At 37.2% G+C, this 27643-nt stretch overlaps 1 protein-coding gene across 2 annotated transcripts; it reads left to right on the top strand.

Annotated features, from left to right (window-relative positions):
- Positions 1–188: 188 nt before the first annotated feature.
- COPS2 (COP9 signalosome subunit 2) lies at positions 189–21781 on the top strand. Of its 2 annotated transcripts, none has more exons than XM_014887755.2 (13): positions 189–345; positions 9331–9444; positions 10491–10568; positions 11127–11252; positions 12568–12657; positions 12771–12848; positions 13714–13888; positions 14878–15056; positions 15200–15252; positions 17244–17341; positions 19021–19103; positions 20184–20242; positions 21025–21781. In XM_014887755.2, the coding sequence occupies exons 1-13, from the start codon at positions 292–294 to the stop codon at positions 21167–21169; spliced, it is 1332 nt and encodes a 443-aa protein (XP_014743241.1). In that variant the 5' UTR covers positions 189–291; the 3' UTR covers positions 21170–21781. The 2 variants fall into 2 exon arrangements, with proteins under 2 accessions (XP_014743241.1, XP_014743240.1); XM_014887754.2 differs by having other exon boundaries at positions 12547–12657.
- Positions 21782–27643: the final 5862 nt, after the last annotated feature.

Here is a 27643-nt window from a genome sequence, read left to right as displayed (position 1 = left end):
CCGGCGCCAGCACGGCGCGCTCCGGGCGGCGGCAGCGCCGGCCCGGGAGGTTCCGGCGTGCAGTGCCCAGGCCCCGCCCGGCCGCCGTTGCCAAGGGCCGGTCGCTACCAGGGGGAGGGAGCCGGCGACGGGGCGGCGCGGATTGGGCTCCGAGCGCCCCGGGCCGGGGGCGGGAGAGGCGCGGGCGGCAGCGGGTTCCGGGCGGAGCGGAGCCACATTGGGCAGCGCCGCGCGGGGTTGTGGGAGAAGGGGCCGTCCCCGCCGCCGCCCCCCGCCCGTCCTCCGGCCAAGATGTCTGACATGGAGGATGATTTCATGTGCGATGATGAGGAGGACTACGATCTGGTAGGGCGCGGGATGGCTCGGGGGCTCAGTGCTACAGCCGGGGGTGCCGCCGGCGCGGCGCCGCTTCGGGCCGCTGCTGGTGCGGCGCGCCTGCCGCAGCAGCCGCCCCGCCGGGTGCTGCCCCGGCAGGGAGCGCGGGCATCCAGGATGAGTTTCTCTGCCGGGGACGAGGACGCGGGCAGGGGCTGCGAGGGGCGGGTGCTGCTGTCGGAGCAGCCGCTCGGCCGGCTCTTCCGCGGAGGAGCAGGCCAGCTCCGGGCCGGGCAGGTGGATAGGCCCGGGCTGGTGCCCCGGCCCCGGCTGGCCCGTGTGTGCCCCGCAGGGCTCACGCTGAGGGGAGGGCTCCGGAGCGCTGCCTCCTTCCCTCTCTCCTCTTGCCCCGGCCCAAATGTCGGGCACGAAGTGAAGTGATAAAGTTGCCCGCCATTCTCCCCACCCGCGACTGCGAGAGGCCCTTGGGGGCAGATACTGTTCATGTGTTTGTGAGAGCAACAAACTGAGGAAAAAGTAGGGGGAAGAGAAAGGGGAGTGAGGAGAAGTGGCCTCACGGCCCGATTCTGATCCAACGCGCCGAAGGATGCACTTATTTCTAACTTTTTGTCTTTATAGTCCTTGTAACCTTTCTGCCGCTCTCTTTTTATTTGTAATGTTTGGGGCTTTTCGTGTTACGTTTAGTTAAATGTTAACATCAGGTTTTGTGCTAAGGTTTTAAAGTTAAAAAATTGCTGTTTGTCTGATTAGTTATAATTATATTGCCCTTACGTTATATTGGAGCTTGAGGTTTGCTTGTTTGTTTTTTCGTTTGTTTTTTTTTTCCTGAACTTTGATTGGGTTTTTAGAATTAGAGGCTTCTTTTTGAAAAAGCTATATATAGCTATGTAGAAGCTAGAAAGTCTATTTCATTCATTTCAGCTAAACCTGTATTAACAGTATTGCAGTTTCACTGAAAAACTCCGGATACTTGCTTCTGGAAGACTTACTTTTTGACACATTATTTGGTAGTCATTGCTACTTACGAATTCACCTAAAATGTTTACCTGATTTTATCTTGAATAGTTTCTGGGCAGTTTTGTTAGGAACTGCTTAGAATGGTTGGATGGCATTAGATATAGAATAAAAGCACCTGCTTTTGATTTTGAGTTTTTTCCATTCATGTAAGAGTGCTTGTTTGACAGGCACTGTCATCAAAATCCTATGAGCTGCTCGTGTCACTGTTCCAAAAACTGTTTGTGTTCCCCTTTCAGTCTGTGAATGAACTCACATACTATAGAGACAGGGTTACTGAAGGAAATACACAGAGGCCAATAAAAACATTTTGTTCCAATATTAATTTCCATTCATTTTTTAATTCATTTAACACTGAAATTTTTGTCCTGATTCAAAATACTGTGGTGCTTTTTTTCCATGCAATACAATCAGAGCAATATTAAACACAGCAGAATTCATGTTCCATATCCCTCCATAACGTGAGAACTGGGCATGTAGAGAAACCACTGGAATTACATTTTTCAGTCTACCCAGATATGAATAAAAGTGCAGCTCAAACTTACACTGCTTTATGTCCGTTTTCTCCAAGAAGTATTGGTCTAATGCTTTTTCCCGTGTTTCTTTCTTCTGAAGTACTTTATTTCTCATTGGAAAAACCTTCCAGAAACACCCTACTTGTGGCAGATTTCTGCTTCTGACTGTAGTTACTTTTACTGGACATTTTCATTCTCGTTAATTACCCTTAGCTCAGACATTTCAAAAATTCTAAAACACTGCTTGTTATAATTAGCAGCACATTTGTTTTTGTATTTCCAGTATGTAGCTCCCATGTAAAGCATCAACTAATACCCAAGCTTCAAATTTTTAAAATTTAATTTCAGTTCATAATTGTTGGGGGAAAAAACCCAAGAATTGAAGAGTAAAAATATTCCAACTAGATTAGTTGCAACATTCTGAGACTAACAAACCATGATTGACTGTTGTTTTCAAAAATGCTCGAGACTAAATGTAGTGTTCCACAGAACTGTTTCAGAAAAAAAAGTTAAGGGCCCTGAAGATAGGGCCTGATTTCTTCCTTTCATGTGGATATCTAGTTAGATTAAGAGAAGACTGTAAGGGGATTGGTGATTCTCAAATTGAGCATAACAGCTGCTGCAAGAGGCTTTGCAACAAAAGAAGGAGAGCACGACATAATACTCATATCAGTGGAGAATTGAAACTAAAAGAGCACATGTGAGTGCTGTGAATACTTTTTTAAAGAACTGGAGGAGAGGCAGTGATTATGGAAACAGTCAATGAAAGAAGTAGCTATTTTGTCAAAATATAGTGAAACTAGGTTCAGGTCTCCCAGGGTAGCTGCCATCATAACAATAGCAGTGAAGACTCCCAAAAAATTAATTTTGTCAGGTTTTATTAGAAGTGATTATGGCTGTTCCTCTTTAATGTGCACTTGACCTGCTGATTATGTAGAGCCAGTCAGTTAAATTTCCTTAAGTATGCAAATGTTTCACACTTGAACTGAAATATGAGTAGATATTCCAAAGGCCCAGATCTTTCCCAGCTTCATCATGGTATTTTATATAATTAGAGTAATTGCTACACTGTTAAACAATTGAAGACTATCCAGGTTGTACTGGACTGTTTCTGTTTAGTTTTTCAGTGGGTAAAGAGTCAAAGTTTTGCATGTAAATGACCTCAGCCACTCCTACAGAAGTTGAGTTTATTCACTGGAGTCTTGATATCAGGAAGAAATTCTTTTTATATTTGTGGGTGGATGAACCTAGATTCACAATTTGCTAGTAATGTGCTGTGACAGCTTTGATTATAACATGAATTATTCCACTTTATGCTTCAATGAACACAATAATGTTTACTGGTCATTATGAAAGCCACTCAATTTTAATTTCTAGTTTGGTGCTGCTAGGTGTCTTACACGATTTCAGTACAAGTTCTTTTTGCTAGATCCAGCTTGAGGGTGGAGAAGGACAAAGAGGGAAGGACCACTGTAAATTCTGGGTTTTTTTCTGTCTGGGACAAAAGACTATTTTTAGAATTGACTTGGAGGCTAAACTCAGCCTTCCTCCAGAAATTGATTCTTCCACGCACAATGACAACACATTGACAGTTGTTTTAGTACATCAACTGGATTTTCCTATTTTGTTTTAAACAAATAAGGAGCCTGTGGTATTCTTCATGAGTCGTCTTAGTGTGTTCTGAAATTGAACTTTAAAATTAATCTGAGGAAAGGCTGGACAAATCTATTTGCTGAGCAACTGGTCTTTTTACCTTCTGGAGTTGTATTGTTTCAGTGACATGTAGAACATCTGTAACAATTCCAATGAACAGCCATCAGTTTGCACCCTGGTGAGATGGCTGCAGGTTCATGAGGATTGGCACGACTCAAATATAGGGAGCATCCCTCCAGATTACTGAGGATTTCCCATTTCAGGATGTGATGATATTAGGAAATAGGCAGTCTTACTACTTATTTCAACCTACCTGAGTTGGTTTGTTCTTTCTTTCCAGCTAGTGAAATACAGTCCATTACAAAAGCAATTTCTATATGTTGCCAAGCTTGATAAGCAATTTCATCAGTAGACAGAGACATTATTCTGTCTTTTATTGCTGGATTTCAATAGATGAAGTTGAAATTTTGTGTTCCCAATTGCTCATATTTCACTATTATCATCATTTTATGAAAATACATATATATGTTGCCAACAAGAATGTGATAATGCTGCAAAAACAAGTATTCAGTTCTAGGGAAGTTCCAAATCAAGCAGATCCATTTGGCCCTCTTCAGTTTCTTAGTTAAGTTTAATTACAGTAGTATGTGATTTTAAAAACGTGCGTTTCACAGAGGACATAGGATGTACTGTTCTCTGAATTAATTATTGTTTCATACTTTATATGGATTCAGCATGTGTTGTGATATTTTTAATGCATTCTCTTCAGATTCATCTTCAAACAGAGAATTAATATATTTGAGGCTTATTTTGCTCATTACCATAATATCTCAAAAGGAACTATTGAGGCAAAAAGTGTGGGAATAATTAGTCAGTAAATTCTTTCTATCTAAACATTGACAAGTGTCGGTGAGTTCTGGTTTTTGTTGCCTTCTTTTGCCAGTTGTTTAGGGCTGTGTTCAGAACGGTGCTCTCCAGGATCTGATATGCAGTTGAGTGTAGGACAGACATAAATTAGATCTAATTTATGCTGAAAGTTGGACTTTCACAAAAGGACGCACATGACTTCAGGAGAGCTGCACAACACAAGTAGAAAGAATAGACACTTTTTTGCTGTACTCTTTACATGTTGGAATACCAGGTTTTTCTTTCTTTTCTTCATTTCTGTGCATCTTCCAACCTAAAAAAAAAAATAAAACAAAGGCAGAGCACTGTCTTTCATGGAACTCTTCTGACGCCATTGCAAATCGCTGGTTTCACCGACTTCTATTCCTGGTGACAGCCCTGGGGTGAGCCAAGCAGGCACTGGATGACTTGCAGAGTTAGTGTGTAGCAGCAGAAGAGAGAGACCTGGAATGTGGAAAAGAAACCAGGACTCCCAGTGCATGGCTGAGCAGTTGCAGGCTTCTTACACAAATTGCACTCTTGTTTTTACTCTCAGGGTTTGCCTCTGTTCTTTTCCTCTTTGCTCTTTTGCATTCCAGTCCGATTGCTTTCTTTATATTCATGTGCCTGGATACCAACTGGCAAATGCACATAGAACCTGGTAGCTGCTGCTTGTCCTGGTGCCTGCTGGTCAGGAAGAGCAAATGCAAAGAAAGTAGTGCTTAGTAGACCTCCTAAATGCCATGGTTATGAAATAAAGTTAGCTGAAGTAAAATCAAATTTGTACCAGACTTTTTCTCAGAAACAGTTGCACTTCATAAAAAAATAAATTGTTTGAGTCAGCCAAATGGTTGAAATTTGGTAGAATCACTAGCAATTGACAATAATATGTAGCTCAGATAAGTTTTTACAGAAATAGAACTCTTTGTATTGTATTTTTTTCTGGAAAGTTGCCCCTATATAGCTATTTCCCCTACTCCTTTTTTTAAAAAATGCTTGCAAAGTAGGAATTCAGTTCCTGTAGTGGTGGTGAATGATAAACAGAGGAGCACAAGTTTAGGTAGTCACTCCAGTTTTGATGTAGAAGTTAGGAAAGTGCTTCAGGCAAGAGAGGAGACCAGAAAATTGGTAACGACAGTAGTTCTCACAAAATACTTGTATCTTTGTTTCTGTTAATGTAGAGCTTTACCAGGTCGGTGTACCACTCTAGTAGATAGAATGCCACATACTTCTAAATGTCACTGACACACTGTTATGGTCTCCTGTCCCTGTCCCTCATTCTGGCCCTGAGCACAGGGGCTGAGCTGCAGGTCCTGTGATCCCTGGAGGCTACACTGCCAAGGCTCCTGCCACAATTCTCAGAAAGCAGCAGGGAGCAAACGGCACAAACCAGTGCCTGCTGCAGGGATGGGAAATGGGAAAGGGCAGGCTGGGAGCAGCCAGGGACGGGGAGGAGCCAGGAGTGCTGGGTGCTCCTAACGTGCCTTTGCTGCTGGACAAACTGCAGATCCATCCCTGCACTGAAAAGGATGACTAAAGCTGACTCGGGTGAATTGATTTCTGTGTGTGCTCGTTTTAGAAGCTGAGACTCAGTGTTTTAAAGCTGTTTACTAGATAAAATTTTTTGAAAATTTAATATGTAACATAATAAAGACTTCTTAGTTAACTTGATACTAATTTAACTTTTATTAAAACTATTTGAAAGAACGATGTTCCACGCAGAGTAAACTCCATCAGAGGTTTTATCGCTGTTACAATTGAGCTAGTGTCGTAATTTCTCTTCCTCCAAAAAGCAGTAGGATGGCTTAGGATTAAATATAACTGACTACATTTAGAACATGCAGATTTTTAACATAGCAATGCTTAAATAATGTCCGAACTTATTTAACTGCATTTTTTCAAACTCTATCAGGGCTTTATAACTTCTTGAGTAATGGTGAAAACCCCATTTGTTTGTTATGATGTTCTTCTGAGGAAGGAAGAATTCAATGGGTTTTAAAGAGCAGTTCTGTGTATTCAGACTGCTCTTTTTTCCATTTGTACTTATAATGTTGATATCCATTTGAAAAATATCACCAGGACCTTAGTTTTAAAAATTCCTAGGCCTTTTACTTTTTTTACATCAGCTAGAGATAAATTATATCATCCAGCTGCTTTTATATCTCAAAGTTCTAATTAAGGATGTTTGCCACTATGTAGATTGTTAGGTCTGGATGCTGTAGTAGAGACTTTTAGAGTTATGTAGAAATCCTATTTGTAAACCATATATTTCTACCTAATTTGCAGCAGACTTCCTACCTAGAAGGTTTGAGCTGGGAAAGTTGCTCAGGCAGGAACCAGGGATGTTAAAAATGAATGTGAGGAAAGGCTGGACTTTTGGTATCTGAATTTATTGTTAAAAAGAACTTTTCTGGTTTCAGAACTAAGAAGAAAATTGATCTTTTTCATAATTGGAACTTTGAGGACACAGCTTTATACTTTCCTTCTTTTCTGCTTTTGGCAGAAGCTTAATGTTCTCACATTTGTATCCTACTGCACTAAGCCATTTCTGCATCCAAAGAAGACAGAGTGCTCGTCCTTCTGAATTTATCAGCACTGGCATAATTAGCATCAGTGCTTGAAATGAGATTCAGTTTCTACATGGATGATTTTTTTTTTTTTTAATATTGTCTAGAGATTAATGGCATCAGCTCATACTTAGTTTGAGATTTTAAAGTTTTATTCACAGCCATTAAGTCTAACTATGTCTTTCTTAAAGTAAACCACCTTATATTTTCTGGAAGTAGGAAAGTCTTATCTCCATTACAGCTTTGAGTCCATATCATCATCCTAAGTCTGATGTGAGGCAAATAGGCATCAAGTGAAGAAAAAATATAGCTGTGAAAATATAAATCAGTACCTTTGATGCTTTTCAATGCATTTCCACTGGGGGAAAAATATCAATAGACTTAAGACTTCTTTATTATGTATTAATATTGTAAAAGGATCTTTATGGGATATTTAAGTAGCATTGAGAAAAATTGTCTGAAAAAAGGCTTCCTGCATGAATCCACACCCAGAATCATTGCCAGAGCTAAGATGAAAGTTCAGATGTTTCTGGCTTGAGGCTAACGGAGCACATTGTCTCCTAAAATGAATTAATTTAGTTTGCTTTCCTTTTATCTTTGAAAATAGACACTTCTGCCAAAAATATTCCCCATTGTCCAAGTTAAGTATAAACAAGACATCAGCTGATTCTGCACATCTTAAATGCTATGTTGTTTAGTTTTTGGCAGCCTGTATATATAAGGTGCCTGATGCAGCTGTTGACATCGTGTGTATGTACCCATAGCTGCTCCATTGGAGTTGGATCAGTAGGATGGGGAATTGACAAAAACAAGCTAACCAAAACGAGAGCCTGCCCAATGAAATAAAACACTTGCTTCCTGTTTTCTTTGCTGTTTTCAGTATCACATTTTTATAGTTCTGTGGGAATTCAGAAGGCAGGTTTGTGGAATTCACAAGACTTCAGTCCATTCTTTCTCACTAATGATAGTAATTTGTTGGTTGAAAATAAATACATACCTGGGCAACTTGCCTACATTTACAAATGGAAACATTAAAAAGGAGGACAAATTTCTCAAGTACCACGTTTAATAAAACTTGATTCAACTATGGGCTCCCATAATTAATTTTTGCTTTAGAACTTCAGAAAACTTAAACTTTGAGAGATTACTTTCAGTGCATGGAGGAGAGAGCTAATTTAAAACTTTCCTTTTGCCTCGTTTTTTTTCATTCCTTCCCATGGTTTTGGAGGAGTCCATTAATAGTAGGAATATACAAATGAACAAAAGAATAAATGTTTCTGATGAAATCCACCCTAAAGGAGGGGACCTGACTGTGCATTGCTTATATTGGTGCAAGGGAAAGTTACTCTGACAGCAGTAACTTTGAGATTTAAACAGATTCTGTTAAAACAGCTCATCTCCCAATAGCCAAAATCCTGTTCAGAGAAGTTAGCTTGAAAATACAGAGATGTGAAGTGGTTTTGAATCATATAAACATCAAATGAAATTATTATTTGAGCTTTGTTAGTGTTTTGTAATTTGGACATGTAGCATTGTCTTTAGCAGAAGAAGATAAAATATGAAGGAGTTTTTCATCAGAAGAAGTCTCAGAGTACTTCTTAAAAAAATTTAGTAGTAATTGCTAGAAGTAAGTACTTCCATTTGCTTGGCACTAGTGTACGTGATGGATAATTATTTGATTGAATTATTGTGCCTATGCTGCACCCCAACATCTCTGACAGCATTTTTAGCATTTTCTTAATCATCTCCTGCTTCTCAGTGCAGAAGCAGCTGGTGTTACTGTCATTATTCTTTTTTTTTTAATTTCCTTAGACAAGGATGAATCGTTGTGGCACAGAAAGGCAGATGATAGAGAGATTGATGGAAGCATTTGGTACCCTCCATAGCTGAATCATTACTGTGTGGCAGCTCAGCCAGAGCCTTTTCTGTGCCCAGCAAAGGCTGGATAATAATGCCTTTAGGAGGACCAGTGGGCAGCGTGTTCCCTCCCCTCCCAGAAATGACATGTGCTCTTGGGCCTCTGTGCTCAACCTCCAGCATAGGCAGAATTTCAGTAATACAATCTGTACTTGTCATAAAGGTGAAGTTGGTGGAACTATGAGTTCATTAATCCAGAAAAAATCTGCTGACAGGCAAATGGTGGATGGTGAGTCTGGCCTAGTAATGGGAGAGAGAGAAAATCAGTATATGGGTCCATAGCTGTTATGTGCTCTCAAACCAAACACTGCCTGTTAATACACAAACATTCTGTGCCAGTTGGAGTAATATGTCTTACTATTTACTGTTTTCAGCAGGTTATTAGATGTTCAGATGTTCTGAACCCTTTTTTTCCTCTGATTTTTTTTTTTCTTAAAATATAGGAATATTCTGAGGACAGCAATTCTGAACCAAATGTGGATCTGGAAAATCAATACTACAATTCCAAAGCTTTGAAGGAAGATGACCCCAAAGCAGCATTAAGCAGTTTTCAGAAGGTTTTCTGTCTTTCTATTCTATCTCTTCTTTTTATATTAATTCATATTTTAAAATATTTGATACCATTTGAGTTATCTGAAATTTTAAGAGCGGGATTTATATTTTAAATTACTAATGTGCTAAGTTTATTATTGAGTATCTTAGACTCCTGGCTGACTGCCTTTCAGGGTCATTCTTAGGGATAATAAATAGGACGTGGTATAGTCTTATCACAGATCTGACTTTTTAATCTTCAGGATTTACTAAGTTCATTAAACACTTAAAAATGTGTTTTCATGCATCAACAATAGAAACCAGATCCATTTGGTTTTTTTAAAATGAAATGGTGTTTTCCCCAGTGTCTTATGTATATTTGCTTTGCTATCTGATTCCAAAGCTTTAAATGTATAAATACTAAGAGACACAGAGTTTCTTTTCTTCATCTCAGTTTTAATTTTTTAATGTTTGCACACTGCTATGAGAAAGAAGTATGTTAGATTCAACTTTTTAATGAAAAACCTGATTTTTGCATCTCTTGGCTCATCTGTAGTGCATAAGAAAATTTTGTACTGGACTTTAAAATAATAAAAACTTTCTAAAGTTTTTACTTTCAAAACATTTCCTTAACTATGTTACATTAAAACCTAGCAGTGTTTCTCCTTTGTGGAGGAACCGTAGTAGTTCAGAAGAGCTTTTTAGCTCAATTTAGTCAATATTTAGTTGACTCCGTTTTACAGGAGGTGTTACAACTATTTTTGCATATGTGTTTATGGAGTGCTGTTAAAATTTAGTGTTTGGCATTAAAGTGTTTGCTGTTAGACAACAACAACAATAAAAATCATGTTCACCCTCCCTACATCAGCTAAGTTGTGAGAACTGATGAGATACACTCTTGCTTTTTCAATAATACCAGGAAAGAACAAAACTGAAGAACAGGGCAGACTCAAACATTACTTTGTAAGGAACAAAGTGGGGAGAAGGGCATGTATGGGATATGTGTATTTTAAACTATTTAAGTTTGAACAAAGCTTTTATAAATATTGTCTTAAAAATTCTTCTTTTTCAGGTTTTGGAGCTCGAAGGCGAAAAGGGAGAATGGGGATTCAAAGCCCTGAAACAGATGATTAAAATAAACTTTAAATTGGTAGGAATTACAGCTATCACTTGGGAGTAAATGGCATAAATATGTATTTGATTCAGAGATCTTCAGTTATTATTCTAATTTACAACTGTGACAACTAAATCTACCAGAACTTGTCTTTTGCAGCCTTTGGCTACTACAGATATGGCAGGGAAATGATGTGGTGGTTGCAAGTCAAAGGTAAAATGGATGCAAAATAACTGCTGTGGTCAGCTGGTCCTCCATGCAGGTGTGAGGCTCAGTCCTTGCTGTGCTGAGGTGTCACATCACTGGAAGTGGTCACGTTTCTCTGTGTGTACTGCACCAGGATAAAACTGTGAAAAATTTCGGTGTATGCAACCATTCTAAGGATTTGTATGTTTTCTTCATTGAGATAAATATTTTAAAATGTATGTTCTGTGCAGTCCTGAAGTTATTTTTGATTCTGCAGGTTATGAATAAAGTAGTGAGATGAAAGTTTTAATAGCAATCACTACTGCATGGTCTTTCTTTATGCTTGCAAGATATCTCAGTTTTAATAATTAAAGCAAAAATTATAATGTGATTTTGTTTTTCTTTTAGACAAACTTTCCTGAAATGATGAATAGGTATAAACAGCTATTGACCTACATACGGAGTGCAGTTACAAGGAATTACTCTGAAAAATCCATCAATTCTATTCTTGATTATATCTCTACTTCCAAGCAGGTTGGATCATCAATTCTTTCATCTTCACAGTTTTCAGTTTTGCATTTTTAACTATGGACGGTTTTTGTATTTAGTTTGGGGTTTTTTTTGATGTTAATAGAGGAATTTTGAGTATTTATTTGCTGTCATATGTAAAAATATATTTCCCACATGTAGTGGATTCTATTAACACAGAGAAATCTTCATAAACTTGTCCTTTATTGGCAATATTTACCTGGAATTTCTATATTAATAAATAAGAACTTTTTTCTAGCATAGCTACATAATGTAAGTGTCCTCTGAAATATAATTTTTAATTAAACAATGCTTTTTTTTATTTTTGGGGGGAGAGGGGAATCTTTGCCATGAAGTACTCCCTGTCCAGAGTACTGTGCAAGTGAGGTACATGTCCATAGATACACAGCCCAGCTCCTTGTCTGTGCTGTTGTAGAAGCTTTACAGAGAGTAGGAAGCTCCCCTCACTGACTCCCTGGAGGCAGCACCTTCATGTGGAGGATCATTGGTCTTTAGCGCTGAGTCCTTGGTCATTATCACAATCCTTCCTGTCCTGCCACTCTTGGAAGTGGAACTTCGATGCTGGTTTGCTCTTAAGGTCTGAAGGATTGTCTTCGACTGTCCCTTCTTGGCAGGGATAAGGTCTCTGGTTTGCAGTTGAGCCAGACCTGGAGGGACAGTCTGGAAATCTAAACTTGATGTATAGTCAGAGATTTGTTACCCCACAGGAGCAGTAGCCATGAACAATACTAATGCATTCTTTGTAGAACCCTTGTAAAAGGCAACACTCAGCACTTCAATTTCCATTTCAGATGTTGTATTTTTGGGTTTTATGCAAAGAAACAGTTTGATGCACTCAAGAGCTTTCTTCCACTCAGCATTACTAGTCCAGAAATAATAAGGCATCTTTTTCTTTGACCATTTTCCTCTCTTTGTAAAGCGTATTTTCTTTTTGATATGTAAATTATTTTTATTCTTTTAAGTGGGAACAATATTGCCTGTGTTTGTTACACAACATCAGAGTTCTGTTCCTTGGTTATATAAGATGGGTTTTATAAGGTGGCTTTCATTTTTCACAGATGGGTACAAATCTTAAAATGTGAATGCTTTTAAATTATATCTGTTTCATATAAGAAAAGATAGTGTAGTTAGTTTGGTTACTTCAGAAGCTGTTTGCAGTTTAAATGCAAACATTAAGTAAGGTGCAGATACCTTTCTTATTTTCAAGTTCAAGCATGCACTTTTAGTTTGTTCAGATTGACTTTATTAACAGCTACAAATTTGCTGTTTACAATTATAGAATTCTGATTTTTTATGTCAGATGGATTTGCTTCAGGAATTCTATGAAACAACACTTGAAGCTCTGAAAGATGCTAAGAATGATAGATTGTGGTTTAAGACAAACACAAAGGTAAAATACATAACTTCCTATTTTTTGCTTTTTGACACCTTCAGCTAATTCTTATAAATTATAATTGTGAAATTTTAATAGACCTCAGTACTTGAACTTTCTTTTCATTACAGCTTGGCAAATTATATTTAGAACGAGAAGAATATGGAAAGTTACAAAAGATTTTGCGTCAGCTGCATCAGTCGTGCCAGGTACCTTTATATTCTAAATCACTGTGGCTTAGTAAACAACATTGATGCATTGATTTTTTTTTTAATACATCTGTTGTTGGCCTTTGAGGCATTTTGCTGAGCTTTAGTTCAGAGGGCAGAAATACTGTGCCTGATTTTATTTGTTATCTGCTTGATGACATGAACAAAAAATGCTAAGTGCTTTATTCCTTCCTTAAAGATAATTTTTAAAACATTATTCATGACTGCTGATTGGGTTTCTCTTCAGGTGCAAGGATGAGATGCAGATACCAATAATCTATAATGCATGGACATGTATTTTAAAATACAGCAAAGATTCCAAGCGAGCTTTATTCAAAACTGAAAGTGCAGTTGTTACTTTCCTGTCTTGAAGGGGAAAAAAATAAATCAGTCATGCAGTCTGCTCTGCTTGTTTGTGACACTTTACCTCCTTCAGTATGGAAATAGGTTACAAATATCTGGGAAATGGTTCTATTAAAGGCAGCAGAAGAGTCATATGTGTTACCTATATATATATATATATATATATATATATATATGTATATATGCATTTGTGTCAGTCGTATTTATATACTAAGAGTGTGGCATAAGGAAAGTGGAAAAGAATTACGGTTAAAGTTTTGAGAAAAACATTTAATTAAGAATACTGAAGTTTTAAATAAAGGGCTTCAAAATGTAGCCTGTGCTAAGTTCTTTTGAGTATTATGTTTTCTGTTAGTTACATCAGAATTTCAGAGTTTCAGGAATATTCTTGTTTTTGACAGGAAATTACTGAGAGTATTTGGTTATCAGTGTTCTACTAGTATAAAACTGAAATTGCTGTTCTCTTAAAATTTCACAGTATTTATTACTTAATCTGTCCTAGACTGATGATGGGGAAGATGATCTAAAAAAAGGTACTCAACTATTGGAAATCTATGCTTTGGAAATTCAAATGTATACAGCACAGAAAAATAACAAAAAACTTAAAGCACTATATGAACAGTCATTGCACATCAAGTCAGCCATTCCTCATCCACTGATCATGGGAGTTATCAGAGGCAAGTTCATCTTGAATTTTTCATTTGTCTTCTGTTGCAGAGATTTGTTCCATGAAAATCTGATAACTAGTGTTTTTTTCCAGTTCCAACTACAAAGACAGGGGATTCTTTAGATTCAGTCTCATCATTTTCTTCTTGCAGGACTTCAGCTCTGCAGTTTTGGTGCCCAAGTACCAGAGGCACTGGTCAGAAGGGCAGGACAGCTGGCTAAGTAACTTAGGAGAGAAGCAATAGAAAAAGAAGAGGAGGACCTGCCTGACACCATGGCAGGCAGCAAAAGATGAATGCAAAGGCATCTGCAGGGGATAAAAACAGAGGCTTGACAGGGCTGCCAGCAGAAGGGACTGCTGTTCCTGCAAGCCCTTTTATAAATTTGTGTCTCACCTCGCTAAAACTCAGCAGGAACCAAAGGGCCTTAAGATGTGCTTGAAAATATTATTTATTATCTGCAATAATGAATTGTAGTGGAAACAAGCCATGTGTCTTGGAAAAAACCCAACTTTCTTCAGAACACTGTTATGCCTTCCTCCTTTCCCTGGTGTAGATATTGCACAGACAGGCAGCAGTGGGTACTTCAGAAATAAAAAGGATATAGAAAGTATTTTTCATTTTTTCTGTGTGGTTTTACTCAACAGATAAGGAAGATTCCATAAATATACAAAGTCTGTTGCCACTGAAATGAAGAGAAATTCTATCTCAGTTTTTGCAGTATTTTAACATAATGGTGATGTAATTATTGGCTATGAAGATTAGTGTTCTTTAAGTTTTATGGTGTGGGTTGGGTTTTTTCTTCTTTGGAAAGGGTTTATTCAAATGGCAGTGCTGTATGTTAAGGCCCTAATGCTTTTTTTTCCTAGTGATTTCAGAGAACCAAATGACTTCTGAAAATGTTTCAGTAATCTGTTTAGAAATAGCATGGAACTTGAGTACAATTATTGTAGTCAGCAACAAGCACACAGTGTTCCTTTTCATCTGTGTTTTCTTTTCAGAATGTGGAGGCAAAATGCACTTAAGAGAAGGAGAGTTTGAAAAGGCACATACTGATTTTTTTGAAGCATTCAAGAATTATGATGAATCAGGGAGCCCCAGAAGAACCACTTGCTTGAAATATTTGGTCTTAGCAAACATGCTCATGAAGTCTGGAATAAATCCATTTGATTCTCAGGAGGTATTTTTTTCTTTTTCCTTCACACCCACCCTCCCCCCCCAATCTCCTCACCCTTTTCTGAATATATAGAGAAATTGCCCTAAGGATGGAAATGGGGAAAAAAGAAATCTAACCTTGTGTATTATGCTTTCTGTTCTGTGTAGGCTAAACCATACAAAAATGATCCAGAGATTCTAGCAATGACGAATTTAGTAAGGTAAGATTTTAATTTTTCTGGAGAAGAGAACAAAAAGATTAAAAGAAAAAAGATACATTGTCCAAACCTGAAAGGGAATATTTTTAGAAATAGCTTTTCTCTCCACAGTTAACACAGTTATTCATAAATTCTGGGCAAATATTTGAGGACTGTTTTTCTTTAGAAACTTACTATGAGAGACCATGGTATAGGTGCCATATTATGTAGGGGTACAGAAACTGTGTACTTTTGTCACTTTATGGTGTGACAAAAACCTCATTTCTTCCCTTAAATAAAGTTTTCCCATCTTGTACTGCATCTGGTTTGTTGAGGCTCTGGCTGATTACATAAGAGAAATGGAATTGACTGACATCTCATACCAAAGCCAATTTGCTGCATGGATATGTCATGATTCCCTAAGTTAGGAATACAAAACTTAATTCTCAGTGATCTCCTGTATCCTTCGAACATGAGAAAATCAAAAGAAAGCCTCGTTACCTCTTAGAGGCAACTGTGAGAGCTTCGAGTGTGTGAAGGTCATTAGGTCAATGAACTGAGGCAGGTTTTGTACACTGGGTTTTGAAGCTCCTGTATCCTCTGGCCTGCCTCTGCTCCTTCCCCATCTTTTCCCTACATAAGAGGTAATGTCTGCTCACATTGTGGAACAGCTGATCCTGTGTTGGAACAAATTGCTCTGATATTGCTGTTGTGCTTTAGCATTGCATACATACAGATTGTTTCTGAAAGTGAGGATAGTCATCCATTATTGACATGGTGATTGAATAAACTATTTGGCAGTTTATTAAGGGACTATTTCCAGTAATTCATTCTACTTTAGATGTGTTTTTTTTCTAATTCACTGTCATAGTTTCATGTGAATTTGAGGCAGAAGGAACTCCAGATGGCCTTACCAATCTGATTTTATTAATATTTCTAATTTATATCTTTTATCCTGACATTTGAGTATAATTCCTTCTTTAAAATTAATAATGCAATTAAAGCAGTGTTGATAAGAAATAGGCAGAAGATAAAATTAATTTCGAAGATTACAATTATGGTTTTAATCCCTTCTATACTCCACAGTGGGAACTTGCATGTTTTACATATGATAAAAAGAGACTTCTGAAATAAACAACAAAATATACAGAACTGAAATTTCTTTTACTATGAAGTAAAATTTACTGGTTTCATGTGATAGTCTATGCCACTTACATAACTATTTATAAACTGCTCAAGTTCTACAGGTCTTTTTCTTGGCCATTTTAATAATGGATGAATCTTTTTTGAACAGTTTCAAAACAATTTTAAAATGTACAGAATATGAAGAACAAATAGATGCTGTTATTAAAATGTTTGATGTTAGTATTATACAGAGGTTGAAAGTTTTGTTTTGAAAGAATGTTTTATGCTCTTGACCTTTATATGATGCTGTGGTAGCTCCTTCTTTTTGCAATGCTTTCTCAGATGACAGGATTGACTTGTGAAAGGATATATACACAAGCTATAAATAAAAAAATCTAAAAAGTAGTATTATGCCAGAATTACTGATGAATAATCCTGAAAGTCTGTATTTCTTTCATCTTCCAATATTTTTAGCATTCAGCTTAAGCTGGATATTGTAGAGACAGCAACAGCCTTGTCGACTCTTTTTAGCTCGTATTTGTTCCATAAAGTATGACTTCATGAAGCCAAAATTAATGTAATGATACTTTTCAAAACAGGGTATTTAAGAATAGCTTCTTAAAGTACAAAAGTTATGAAACTAGAGTGCACTTGTGGAACAACTAAATGTTCATAATAAACTTCAGTAAATGCTGCTAAAATCAAAACAGAAGACAGGTAATTTCTGTTGCATTTCATCTTGAAAGTGTTTTTTGCTTATAAAAGTTCTGAATATAAATATTTTCCACCAGTGCTTAATACGTGGTTTTTTTAGAAATTGTGGAACATAATCTTATGGCCTGTTTAACTTTTAAAAATAATAATTGAATCTTTTGTTTTTTTTTCTGAAGTGCCTATCAGAATAATGACATCACTGAATTTGAGAAGATTCTGAAAACAAATCACAGCAACATCATGGACGATCCCTTCATAAGGGAGCACATTGAAGGTATTTTGAAGGCTATTATCATTTTTGTTTTCACTACTTAGTAAGCTCCTTTTTTTTTCTTCCCCCCACCTTGGTTTATTTTTCTTTTTGGCACTAGGAGCTCCTTGTAATTACTTTTGGATGATTCCTTTACAAGTTATTTAGAAATTGTTCAGGGCTAACTTGCATGTGGCATGATGCAAAGATATGCAGGATTGATGGAGAAAGTTCTAGAAGAGTGGATGTTGTAAGATATCTGTGGTGGTGTTAAGACACGAATATTTTGAGTGTTGTTTTTGTTCTTTCTTCTTTTCCCATTGGAACAGTGAAATGAGAGCAACTCTCACCTGTAAAGATGGTTTATATCACTCTCATCCAGTTTGATGTTGGCTAGTTTATAAAGTTAATTTACTGCTTCAGGTTACAGACAAAATACATAGACAATGTAATGAAGGTTGCACTGGTAAATATGTAATTATATAATATGTAAAAAAAGAAACATACTTTTCATTGATGTCCTGTAAACAATGGTTGGAGTCATAGTACCTCTGCATAATAGAATGGGAATACATTAACTCATGCCTTTCTGCTCCATTGATGTGACAAATAAAGTAACCTGATACGTTTTTCATGTATGTGAGAACTGAAGGGTCTCTTCATTTGAATACAGGGCTCAGTTCTTCAGCTAAATGTCATTTTCAGGAGTGGGTCTGACTGTGGCAAGATCATTTTGCTGGATAGTTACACGAAAGTAAAGAGTTAAATCCAGAGACCTGGTTTTCATATACTTGTTTGTAAAAGAGAACAGGGCAAACAGCAGGGGAAACTAAATATAACCCACTACTGCTGTTCCATGTGGGCTGCTGGTGAGCTGCAGAGTCTCGGAGGGAGACTCAGTAAGATTAGAGCTGGATGCTCATGGAGGAAGGTGTGACAGAACTGGAGAGCAAGAGGAGGAAGCTGGATTAAGGCATTGAAGAGAATTTGAGTGTCATTCCTTATATGCTACTGATATCTCACCATTTTCACTCTGTAGTGATACACAACATGTTCATGGTTATGTTTACATACCTTGCCTCGTTGTTTCAATCTTCATAGTTTATTGAGACATAATCTGGTGTTCAGTGGTATTTTATTATATAAACAGTCCTTGTTTTAACAGGCGAAAATGGATCTAGGTTTTTTTTCCTCTGTTAATTTATAACTGTAATTTATGCTTTCATTTTATCCCAACTGTCTTTAATAATGTAAACATTTATAAAACAATGACTGTTTTATAAAACCATAAAGTTTTTTTAAAAACTATTTTATCTAAGCAAAATCAGCCTCTCCATGGAGACCATTTTATACGATTTCAGTTCCTCATTGTAATTACAATATTGGGCCCTGACTTTTAACTTTAAAAGTCAATATTCCCCATGAAGTTAAATGCACAGACATTTTAAGTTGCATAACCCCTTTTCAATTTTGTTCAAGGCAAGCAGTCTAGCTTTAAATTAGGCGGTCAGCCATACCCCCCAGTTACATATTGCTTGGATCCCTGGAAAAGGAGAGCCTTGTTATTTTGCTGGGCTTCCCCACTCACTGAATTACTGCCCTCAAAAGCCATGGTGTTTAGTGTATCTTTCTGCATGGATTGGTATTGCAGCTTTATTTCAATACTGTTGTTTTTACAGTGTTTATGTTTTCTCCTCTTACAGAGCTTTTGCGAAACATCAGAACACAAGTGCTTATAAAATTAATTAAGCCTTACACAAGAATACATATTCCTTTTATTTCTAAGGTATGTGCCAGTAGAGCCTTGCATTGGTTTAAGTAAATGATTAACTGTGAATAAAAGCTTTTAAATAAATACCGTGCTTCCAGAAATAGAACATCTAAAATACGCTCTAAACCATAAAGTACTAATGATGCACTACTGGCAGCTTTGCAGTGCAAAAATGTAAATTTCATGTGTCATCCAACTGCTTTTTATAATATGTACTATGATACACTTCTAAAATACTCAACCACCATATTCTACTTGGTGTAGAAAATCACATTTCTTAAGAAAAGTATAAAAAGTGAAATATGTAGAATAAAAATGTAATTATGAACATAAATTTTATGAATGTAAAAATGAAAATTTTAATTCCTTTTGTTCCTAAGCCATCTTCACATGTTTGTGTTGTACAAGTTACAGAACTGTGGTAGTAGAACAAACCAAATATTACCATAGAATCACTAATTTCACTGCCTAATCTGCAAAGAATGAAATAAAAACCCCATTGGTAATATATTGCTGTTTCCATCTCCTATGGGTCTGTGATTTTGCCTGCAAAAATTCACAGCATTACAAAATACATAATGAAATATTAGGGTTGCCTATTTTTATGCTTAAATTCTCTTTGGAACTCAGTATGCTTTTTTTTAAAGCTAGACTTAACACTTGTAGAACTTGCTCAAGCCAGAAGATGCAATTACATCTCTAAATGGTTTTGAGTGCAGATCCATTCTTTTCTGATAATTATTGTCTTATTTTATTTCCTGGGTTTTTGTGGTTGTGGTTTATTTTTTGTTGTTTGGTTTGGGATATTTTTTATCTGTTTGTTTTTTCAGCAAGTCAGTAGAGGAACTAATTTCTGGAGCTTCTAAAATTTTGCTTTTGCCTCTTCAGCTTTTTCTGAGAGGTTACTGGTCTCTTGGTTCTTGGCCATGTGTCCTTTGGATGGAGGTCTTTTATTTAATAGATCATTATTGAATTGATTGTTAGGAACAGTAAGAAACAGAGGTTAAACCAAATTCTATATATGAAAATAAAGATTAGAGGGTTTTAATGTCGCAGAACATAGTAGCAGCATAATGAGTTTTCTTTTTGTTTCAGGAGTTAAACATAGATGTAGCTGATGTGGAAAGCTTGCTTGTGCAGTGCATATTGGATAAGTATGTACCTGATTCTTGATTATTGATCTTTGATTACTTTAAAATAATCAAACTATAGAAGAAGCAACAAAATATTTTGGGGCACTGTGATAATACTGGTTGATTTTAAAAGTTAAAGGTAATGGTGCTGACTTTGGATTTGCTTGGTTTCTGAGCAGTAAAGTATGTTTGAAGGATGGGAGCCAAAAAAATTACATAGGGAGACTGAGTGGTATCTTTTTACTTTAATTCTTAATTACATAATAAATTATCTGAATTATTATGAAATTATAAAAGCTGTTATTCTTAGTAATTGCTGCTTACACCCATGTATATTTTTGAGTGCATTTTCAAGTTGACAGATTGGTAGTCTGCTCTCTTAACTAGGAAAATTTAACTACAATTTGTAAAGCTGGTTTTTTTGGAGGATACCTTGTTATAACTGCTACAAAAATATAATCCGTACATGGCCTTGTATTGTTTGACTTCTCTTCACATAAATCTCCATTTTTCACGATTCTTGGACTTTCAAGAACTGTTTATATTGTATTGCTTCAGACTTCGTGTGGGGTCATAGCCACAGATAAAATATGCATTGCCCAATGAATTACTTCATTTGATTTCCAGTCAGAATGACAGCTTAATAGGCAGTACTACCCATGACAATAGTTATAAAAGTGCTGAATTCTGAAATGGACTTTGTGCCTCTCTTGTATAAGACCTCTTATTTTACCTCTGATTTATTGTTAGCTCCTATTTCCATGTCCATTAGCAATTCATAGTTTTTATTTATTTACTTCTAGCACTATACATGGCCGAATTGATCAAGTCAACCAGCTCCTAGAACTGGATCATCAGAAGAGAGGTGGTGCACGTTATACTGCGTTAGATAAATGGACCAACCAACTAAATTCTCTCAACCAGGCTGTAGTCAGCAAGCTGGCCTAACAGAAACCAAGCTTCTACAAACGTACTTAAGGCAACAGTGCAGTGATGTAAACCTTAAAAGAACTGGGAATGGCAAAACTACTGTCGGTTGGTGTGCCCTGAAATTATTGGAGTTATGGCAGAAGTGCTTTTTTGATCAGCTGGTTTGTGTTTTGCTGCTGCATTTATCCCAAGAAAAAAACAGCTTTAATCTCCAGAAGAAAACCAAAATGCCACGGGATTTATGCTGTATTGACATCTTGCCCTAAACATACAACATCCTAGTAATTTGTCAAGGGGCAATTAATGACCAGAGAGAAGATTTTTGTCATGATTTTAAAATACACTGACACGTTACTGTTGGTTAAATTTAAAAATGTTTTACCTGCAGAAATTCTCTCACAGAAATAACCTGCAATAACTTGAAATGCATACCCTTTTGAACACTTCCTTTTCTCATGTATAAATTGAAATGTTTGCTGCATTTTGCAAAATGTCAATTCTCCAAAAATGTGTCCATATATTTCTGTACCTGCAGTGTAGTAAAGGTTTAGAAGAAACCCCATAATTATAGTGGCATACTGTCACTTAGGTTTCAAGCAGCAAAATAAACAGTGCAGTTCAGAAATTGTACAGCTTGTTTCTTGATGTGCTTTCATTATACTTGAATTTTGCTTGTGTTATTTTTAAAAGAAAATAGGTATTACTTGATCTCATCACGTTTGTGAAGGACAATATGGAGATTCTAAGTCTGAACGCCTTGGTATGTGTGTTGTTGATTTTTCTTTTTTTTTCCCCCTTGAAATAGTGAAACATAAATTCTAAAGAGCTGACATTTAGCTGTCTTGGTAACTAACTTCTAGCTTCAAGATGCCAAACTATTATCAGTCCTATCTAGTTATGTTGGTGGGCATTTGGCATCACTCAGGGACATGCTTGATTTTTATTTTGCTACTTCAAGAATAGAGATTTCCCACGCAGCTCAGTGGGAACAGAGATGCAGACCCTGGTTGTTCTCTCTCTTTGCCTATTCTGTGGTCTCTTTGAACAGATTCAGTTTATACAAAATGACACTGTCTGTATGGAGTGGGGACCAAGTACAGTGGCCTTGCTGGTAATGGAATCTGTTCTGTCCCAAATGTTTGAATATATTGCAGTCCCTTCAGAGCTGCTGTTCCCTACCACAGTATAGCCACATGCCTTTTGTGGACTAAGATTTTTGGGATCATCAGATCATTTTAAAATAAATACAGTGTTGACCACAAAAAATTTTATTCCTGTAGCAGATCGGAGCTGACAGAAAAGTTCTCTTACAGGTCTCAGTAATGTAGTAAAAAGAGTCAAATTTTCCATAAATGCAAGTATTCCAGTTTAAAGCTGGGATTAGGGTGTGATGGTACATAAGCAGTGCCACACACAGACATTGTAATAGTAGAAGGAAAAACGTGTATGTAGACTAATTAACAACACCTCAAAAATAATGAAAAAGCCTAGTAAATTACAAATGTCCATCACATACATGCAAGGCAGTGTTGTAAACTCAATGTTCTAGGGCAGGATTTAAATTGGTAACAGGGTGTAATTAATTAGGATAAAATTAACTTCAATCTGAGGAATAGTTATGTCCCTTAGAAAATCATTTTGCTCTGCAGTTGTCAGAGCAAGTGATTTTTTTTCCTAGTGTTTACACCATGAAACTTATGTGTACCATGAGTAGCATGATGTTGAATCTTGGGTGAGAATTTCTTCTTCACTCATATATTTTTTTATTAGTAGGTGTTTTTAATTTATCCACTCACTTAAAACAATAGTAAAATTTTATTTTTTAAGCAGAGTTTTCTTTCCTTTGTAAAATCTGTATATAACATTTGACTAAAGCACCTTGTATTTTGTTTCCTTATAATGCTGTGATGTGTAATGTAGTTTTTACTTTGAAAATTCCAGTAATACCTGGTGATGTGAAGTTGAACTTAACAACAGTGCACAGTCATTGGGACCCTTACCTGCAGATCCAGAGACTTTATTTTGGATAGCAAATCTTGCAAGGTTCTTCCTCCTGTGGGGACAAGGGATTGTCACAGCAATTTCTGGGTTCTCCTTCCCATGGAGACAGGGGACAGTGACAGCTATTTATTTGAGTAGATTTCCTTTATCTGCCATTTCCCTTGCTATGGGAAGGAACAACTCCTCTCTTCTAAAGGAGGGGGAAAAAGAGAACTGTCCATAAAGTTACAATCACTGAAAATAAAAGTCTTCTTGACTTTGTTTGTTGTACTTGATGTAACCTTTTCCATCCCAGCTCTGTCTGCTGGGGAGGCATTTTGGCCATTTTGCATTTTTTCCAAGAAGGAAATGGGGATACTGCAGTAAATCTTGTCATATCCATCTAGTTCCCTTGTTTTTATCTTTTTGTCCTGAAGGACTAATTGTTATAGGACTAGTCCAACTAGTGAAGGACTGTCAGTCTGAACAGTGAGGACTAGCAGTGTTTTTAGACAGAAAAAGAGTCAGTCTGCCTCTAAGAAAGGGTTGTATGTTTTAGCATACTTCATCTCTTTCTCATGTGTACAGTGCCTTAGCAGTGCTCTAGGCACATAAGGAAGATTTATATAGTCCCTAAGGGATTCTACCCCTTTTCTCAGTTCTCACAATTCTTAGCCTGGAAGATGAGGATTTTCTCTGGGGAAATACTGAGGAGCTCTGTTGCCACACAACTACAGCAGAAATCATCAATAGCTGTATAGCTCACCCATAGTCCCTGGTAGATCTGGTTCTGATGTCATTTCTGTCTCCTCAGGAGAAGTGAACAAGGACTTGAAAAAGAGGGTGAATGATTTTTCCCAAGAAACACCATTGCACTGCAGGTTGGTTGAGAGGTGGTAAGCAGCCTCACTGCATTCTCAGTCTCGGGTCCAATCATTTCATTTCTGCAATTGTTGTTAATTGTGAGACCCACACTTGTCACACCTTCTTGGGTGTTTTTATACACCTCTTGTTGCTGATGGTACAAGACAAACTGGCATTTTAGCTAGTTACCATAACACTGTTTACAAAAGAACATTTTAATGGCTGTTGTAATCTTGTGTAAGATTACAACAGTGATTAAGCTGTGCATATATAAACCCTTCTTTTGAGTTGCTGGCAGCTTATGCATTAAAACTGAACAACAAGCAAATCTAGGAGGATGTGGGTGCTATGTCTGAATTTTAGGTTTTTACTATTATTTTTAATCAAACATACTTTGAAGGAATATATTCTTTGTGCGTCTCGAAGTCCTGTTCTTAACGGATTGGATCTGAAACCAGTTTGATTTCATTTTCCTTTTAAATAGGCCTGAAAATACATTGAGCAACAAAAACCCCTAGAAAAGTGGCAAGGGAGCTGAAATGCACCCAGCAGAATAATACGATGAAGTTATTTGAGTTTTAATCTGTAAATTCTTGATTTCATAATTACTCAGGAGTTTTCAGTTGTAGAACATTGTCTGTTATTGAAGATCTTTTCATATTTTTTTCTTTGAGAGGTAGTGGGTTTAAGTAGGAACTGTGTATGTGTGGAGTAAAATGATATCACTTGGGACAGTACCCCTTGCTTTCTCAAAAATACAGCCTAAATACAGAGCTAAATTTCCATGTGTTGATGGTAATATGGATTTTAAATACAAAAGTGTAGCGGTTACTTTGTTATTTTCAAAGTGCTAAAAATGTATTTTTGAACTAGATTAGTGAACTAGGTAAACTACATTACAAGCTAGTCAACTATTTAAGGGTTAATTAAGATATTAAGAAAGTAGTATCACCATCTTAAATGCCTCTAACTGTGTGGTAAGGTAGATTGCAATCTGTGATAGAATAATTGCATATGTAGTGCTAAATTTTAGATACAATACGTGTAGGCATTACAGCAAGAGTAAAAGCTAATCCTTCCTGGCTGTGTTAGGAAGAGCTGCATGGCAGCTCTGTCCTGGCTGGCTCTGCTGCCTCTCTCTGCAGCTGCTCTCAGTGGGAGTGCTGGGCTCACTCTGCCTGCTGCCAGGTAGTAATGGCTATTGGAATCGTGATTCTCAGCTTCCTGGAGAACTTCCCAGCTCACCTTCCCCCTTTGGTTCCAGTTCTGTTCCCTGCTGCCTGTGCAGTGTGCCTGTGGCTGCCTGTGCAGGACACCACATGTCACATTACCAGATATGGTTGATTTGTCAAGATACACTTCACCTTCTGTACTTGTCTTTTTCAGTAATTATGCTGAAGATTTTAGTCCCAGGCCAGTTAAACTGTCATTTTGGAGACTCCTTCATTCCTGCTGCATTTTCCACTTGCTCGCCATGGCAGCCTCCAGCCCCGCTAGTGCTGCTGTCGTGGAGCTCAGTGTGAGCCTGCCGGGATGTCAGGCAGAGGGTGTTACTGAGCAACCTTTACTTCATGTTTCCATGCCAGTGCCATTAAGCCTATACATATGTTCAACTTTCCATATAAGAAGCTGCCTTGACTTCAGTGAGATGTGTGTAATCACATCCCTGTGTTTCATAGGACTTTGTACCCACTGGATGTAAACAGAGCCCAGAGAAGTAAGGCTGTGAGTAACCCACACATGTGCTGTTAGATTTGCTTGTAATCCTGTGATTTGAGTTCTGAACAGTCATTACCACGTGCCTTTCCATATTGCTGAGATCTTTTGGTTTAGTCTTCATTTTTTATTTTTATGTCAACCTAGATTTTCTTCTTCGTTTGATCTGTTTCCCCTCCATTGTGTTCAGGAAGGATATCTCCATTACCAGCAGATGCAGCAATGAAGCCAAAACACTCAGTAGCAAAATTGCAGTCAGCACCTGCTGAGTTTGACAACCATTTTTGCTTATGAACTATTCACTTACTCCGTGTTGCAGCCAAGAAGTAGCAATAATTGTTTACAAACTGCCAGATTTGAGAACTGGACCCTTACAATTGAGTATTCAAAATCAGCTACAAAGGATGTTCAATCATATGCAGCTACCAAGTGTTTTAAAATTCCACAGGGTTTTCAGAGTTTTTTGATGGCTTCCTTAAGAACTTAGACATTGTCGAGTTCTCTTACACAACACTCGATCAAGATGATGTTGTAATCAGATACCCGGGCATATTTGTGATAGCTGTGGATAGAAGATCTAACATAACTGGTTCTGAGTGCTTTGGTTTGTTTTTCTTTTTGGTGATAACACAGTTCAATCTTGTGAGAGACTTGAGTTTTTTTCACCTAAGTGGCCACTCAGGTCACCCAGCATGACTTTCTGTATTATGTATATTGTATAGATTTATGTAGATCTCATGTCTATTTAATCACTGCCCAATTTAAATCTTAGACATTCCTGTTATTTGAGTGTGCATAACAGCCCTTTCAAGTGTGACCTTTCTGTTGGTATGTATCTTGGGAACAAAAGAACAATTTCATAACGGACAGCCTTGCCATAATGAGTCATTATTTTTTAAAAACACAGCAACTATCTTAAGCAAATGTCATAATATATATTCCATGGTCAGCATCAATTTGAGCAAATTAAGCTGCATTCCACACTGAAACACTGGTGTGCTAATACAAGAAGATGATTGTTCTAGTTGTTTCAGTGGGACTTTTTCACTGTTTTCTGTCCAGTCAGGCAAGTTCTCCCACATTACTTGGAGATGAAAAATGATTAAGTTTGAAATAAATCAACCTAATTTCACACAAATAAGCAAAATACATTCAACTACTGGGAATGAAATGCATTTTTCTTAGTAGAGATTTGTTATTTAAGTGAGATGAAATTTAGGTAGCTTATGTTTCATACTTATTTACCTGTGGATTTCCATCATATATTTAAGTTCGTCAATTACTGATGAAATGCTGTTCCATTGCATCAGCTGAAAGCTCTGTGTACAACCAGCTTAATATCCAGTTTTACTTTCATGACTTCTTGTGTTGAAATAACAAATCTCATTGTGTAAAAGCCCCTGGGAACATAACCTCATAACCTCAAATTAGTCTGTCTTACCACCTTGAAATGGCTTCCCAGTATTATAAACACTTATGTGAGTTCTGCTGACCATTTAATCTTGTCAAGAAAAGTGCTGGGATACAGAACTGCATATAAAGCATACAACTGCTGCAGCTTCTCCAGTTCAGATGTATTAGTTAGGACACAGCAGCAGCTCTCCTGTTCTCTTCACTGGTAGTAAAACACTCCTCACTGAAGTTAGTAGAAACCTGAAAGTTCAATTTAATTGGGATTACAACCTGATCCACTCCCTTTCCTATATGCTCAATGGGATTTATGATTTTGTGACCTCATGAAAACGTCAATCAATATGTGTAATGTTGCAGACATCTAGGCAAAAGTTACACTTGAGATGGTGATCCTGCTGCTGTGGAATAGCACAGAAGGCAGTGACAGTCTGCACAATTCTCTATTCGTGTCATCTGTTTGCAAGATGAGATCTTGCTGTGCAATGCAATAGCCCTCTTCATAATCCCATATGTTACATA

This window comes from Sturnus vulgaris, chromosome 13, assembly GCF_052056855.1.
Source record: "Sturnus vulgaris isolate bStuVul1 chromosome 13, bStuVul1.hap1, whole genome shotgun sequence".
NCBI lineage: Eukaryota > Metazoa > Chordata > Aves > Passeriformes > Sturnidae > Sturnus > Sturnus vulgaris.
The sequence above is the reverse complement of the archived record's forward strand: the minus strand, read 5'-3'. Positions and strand labels throughout refer to the sequence as shown.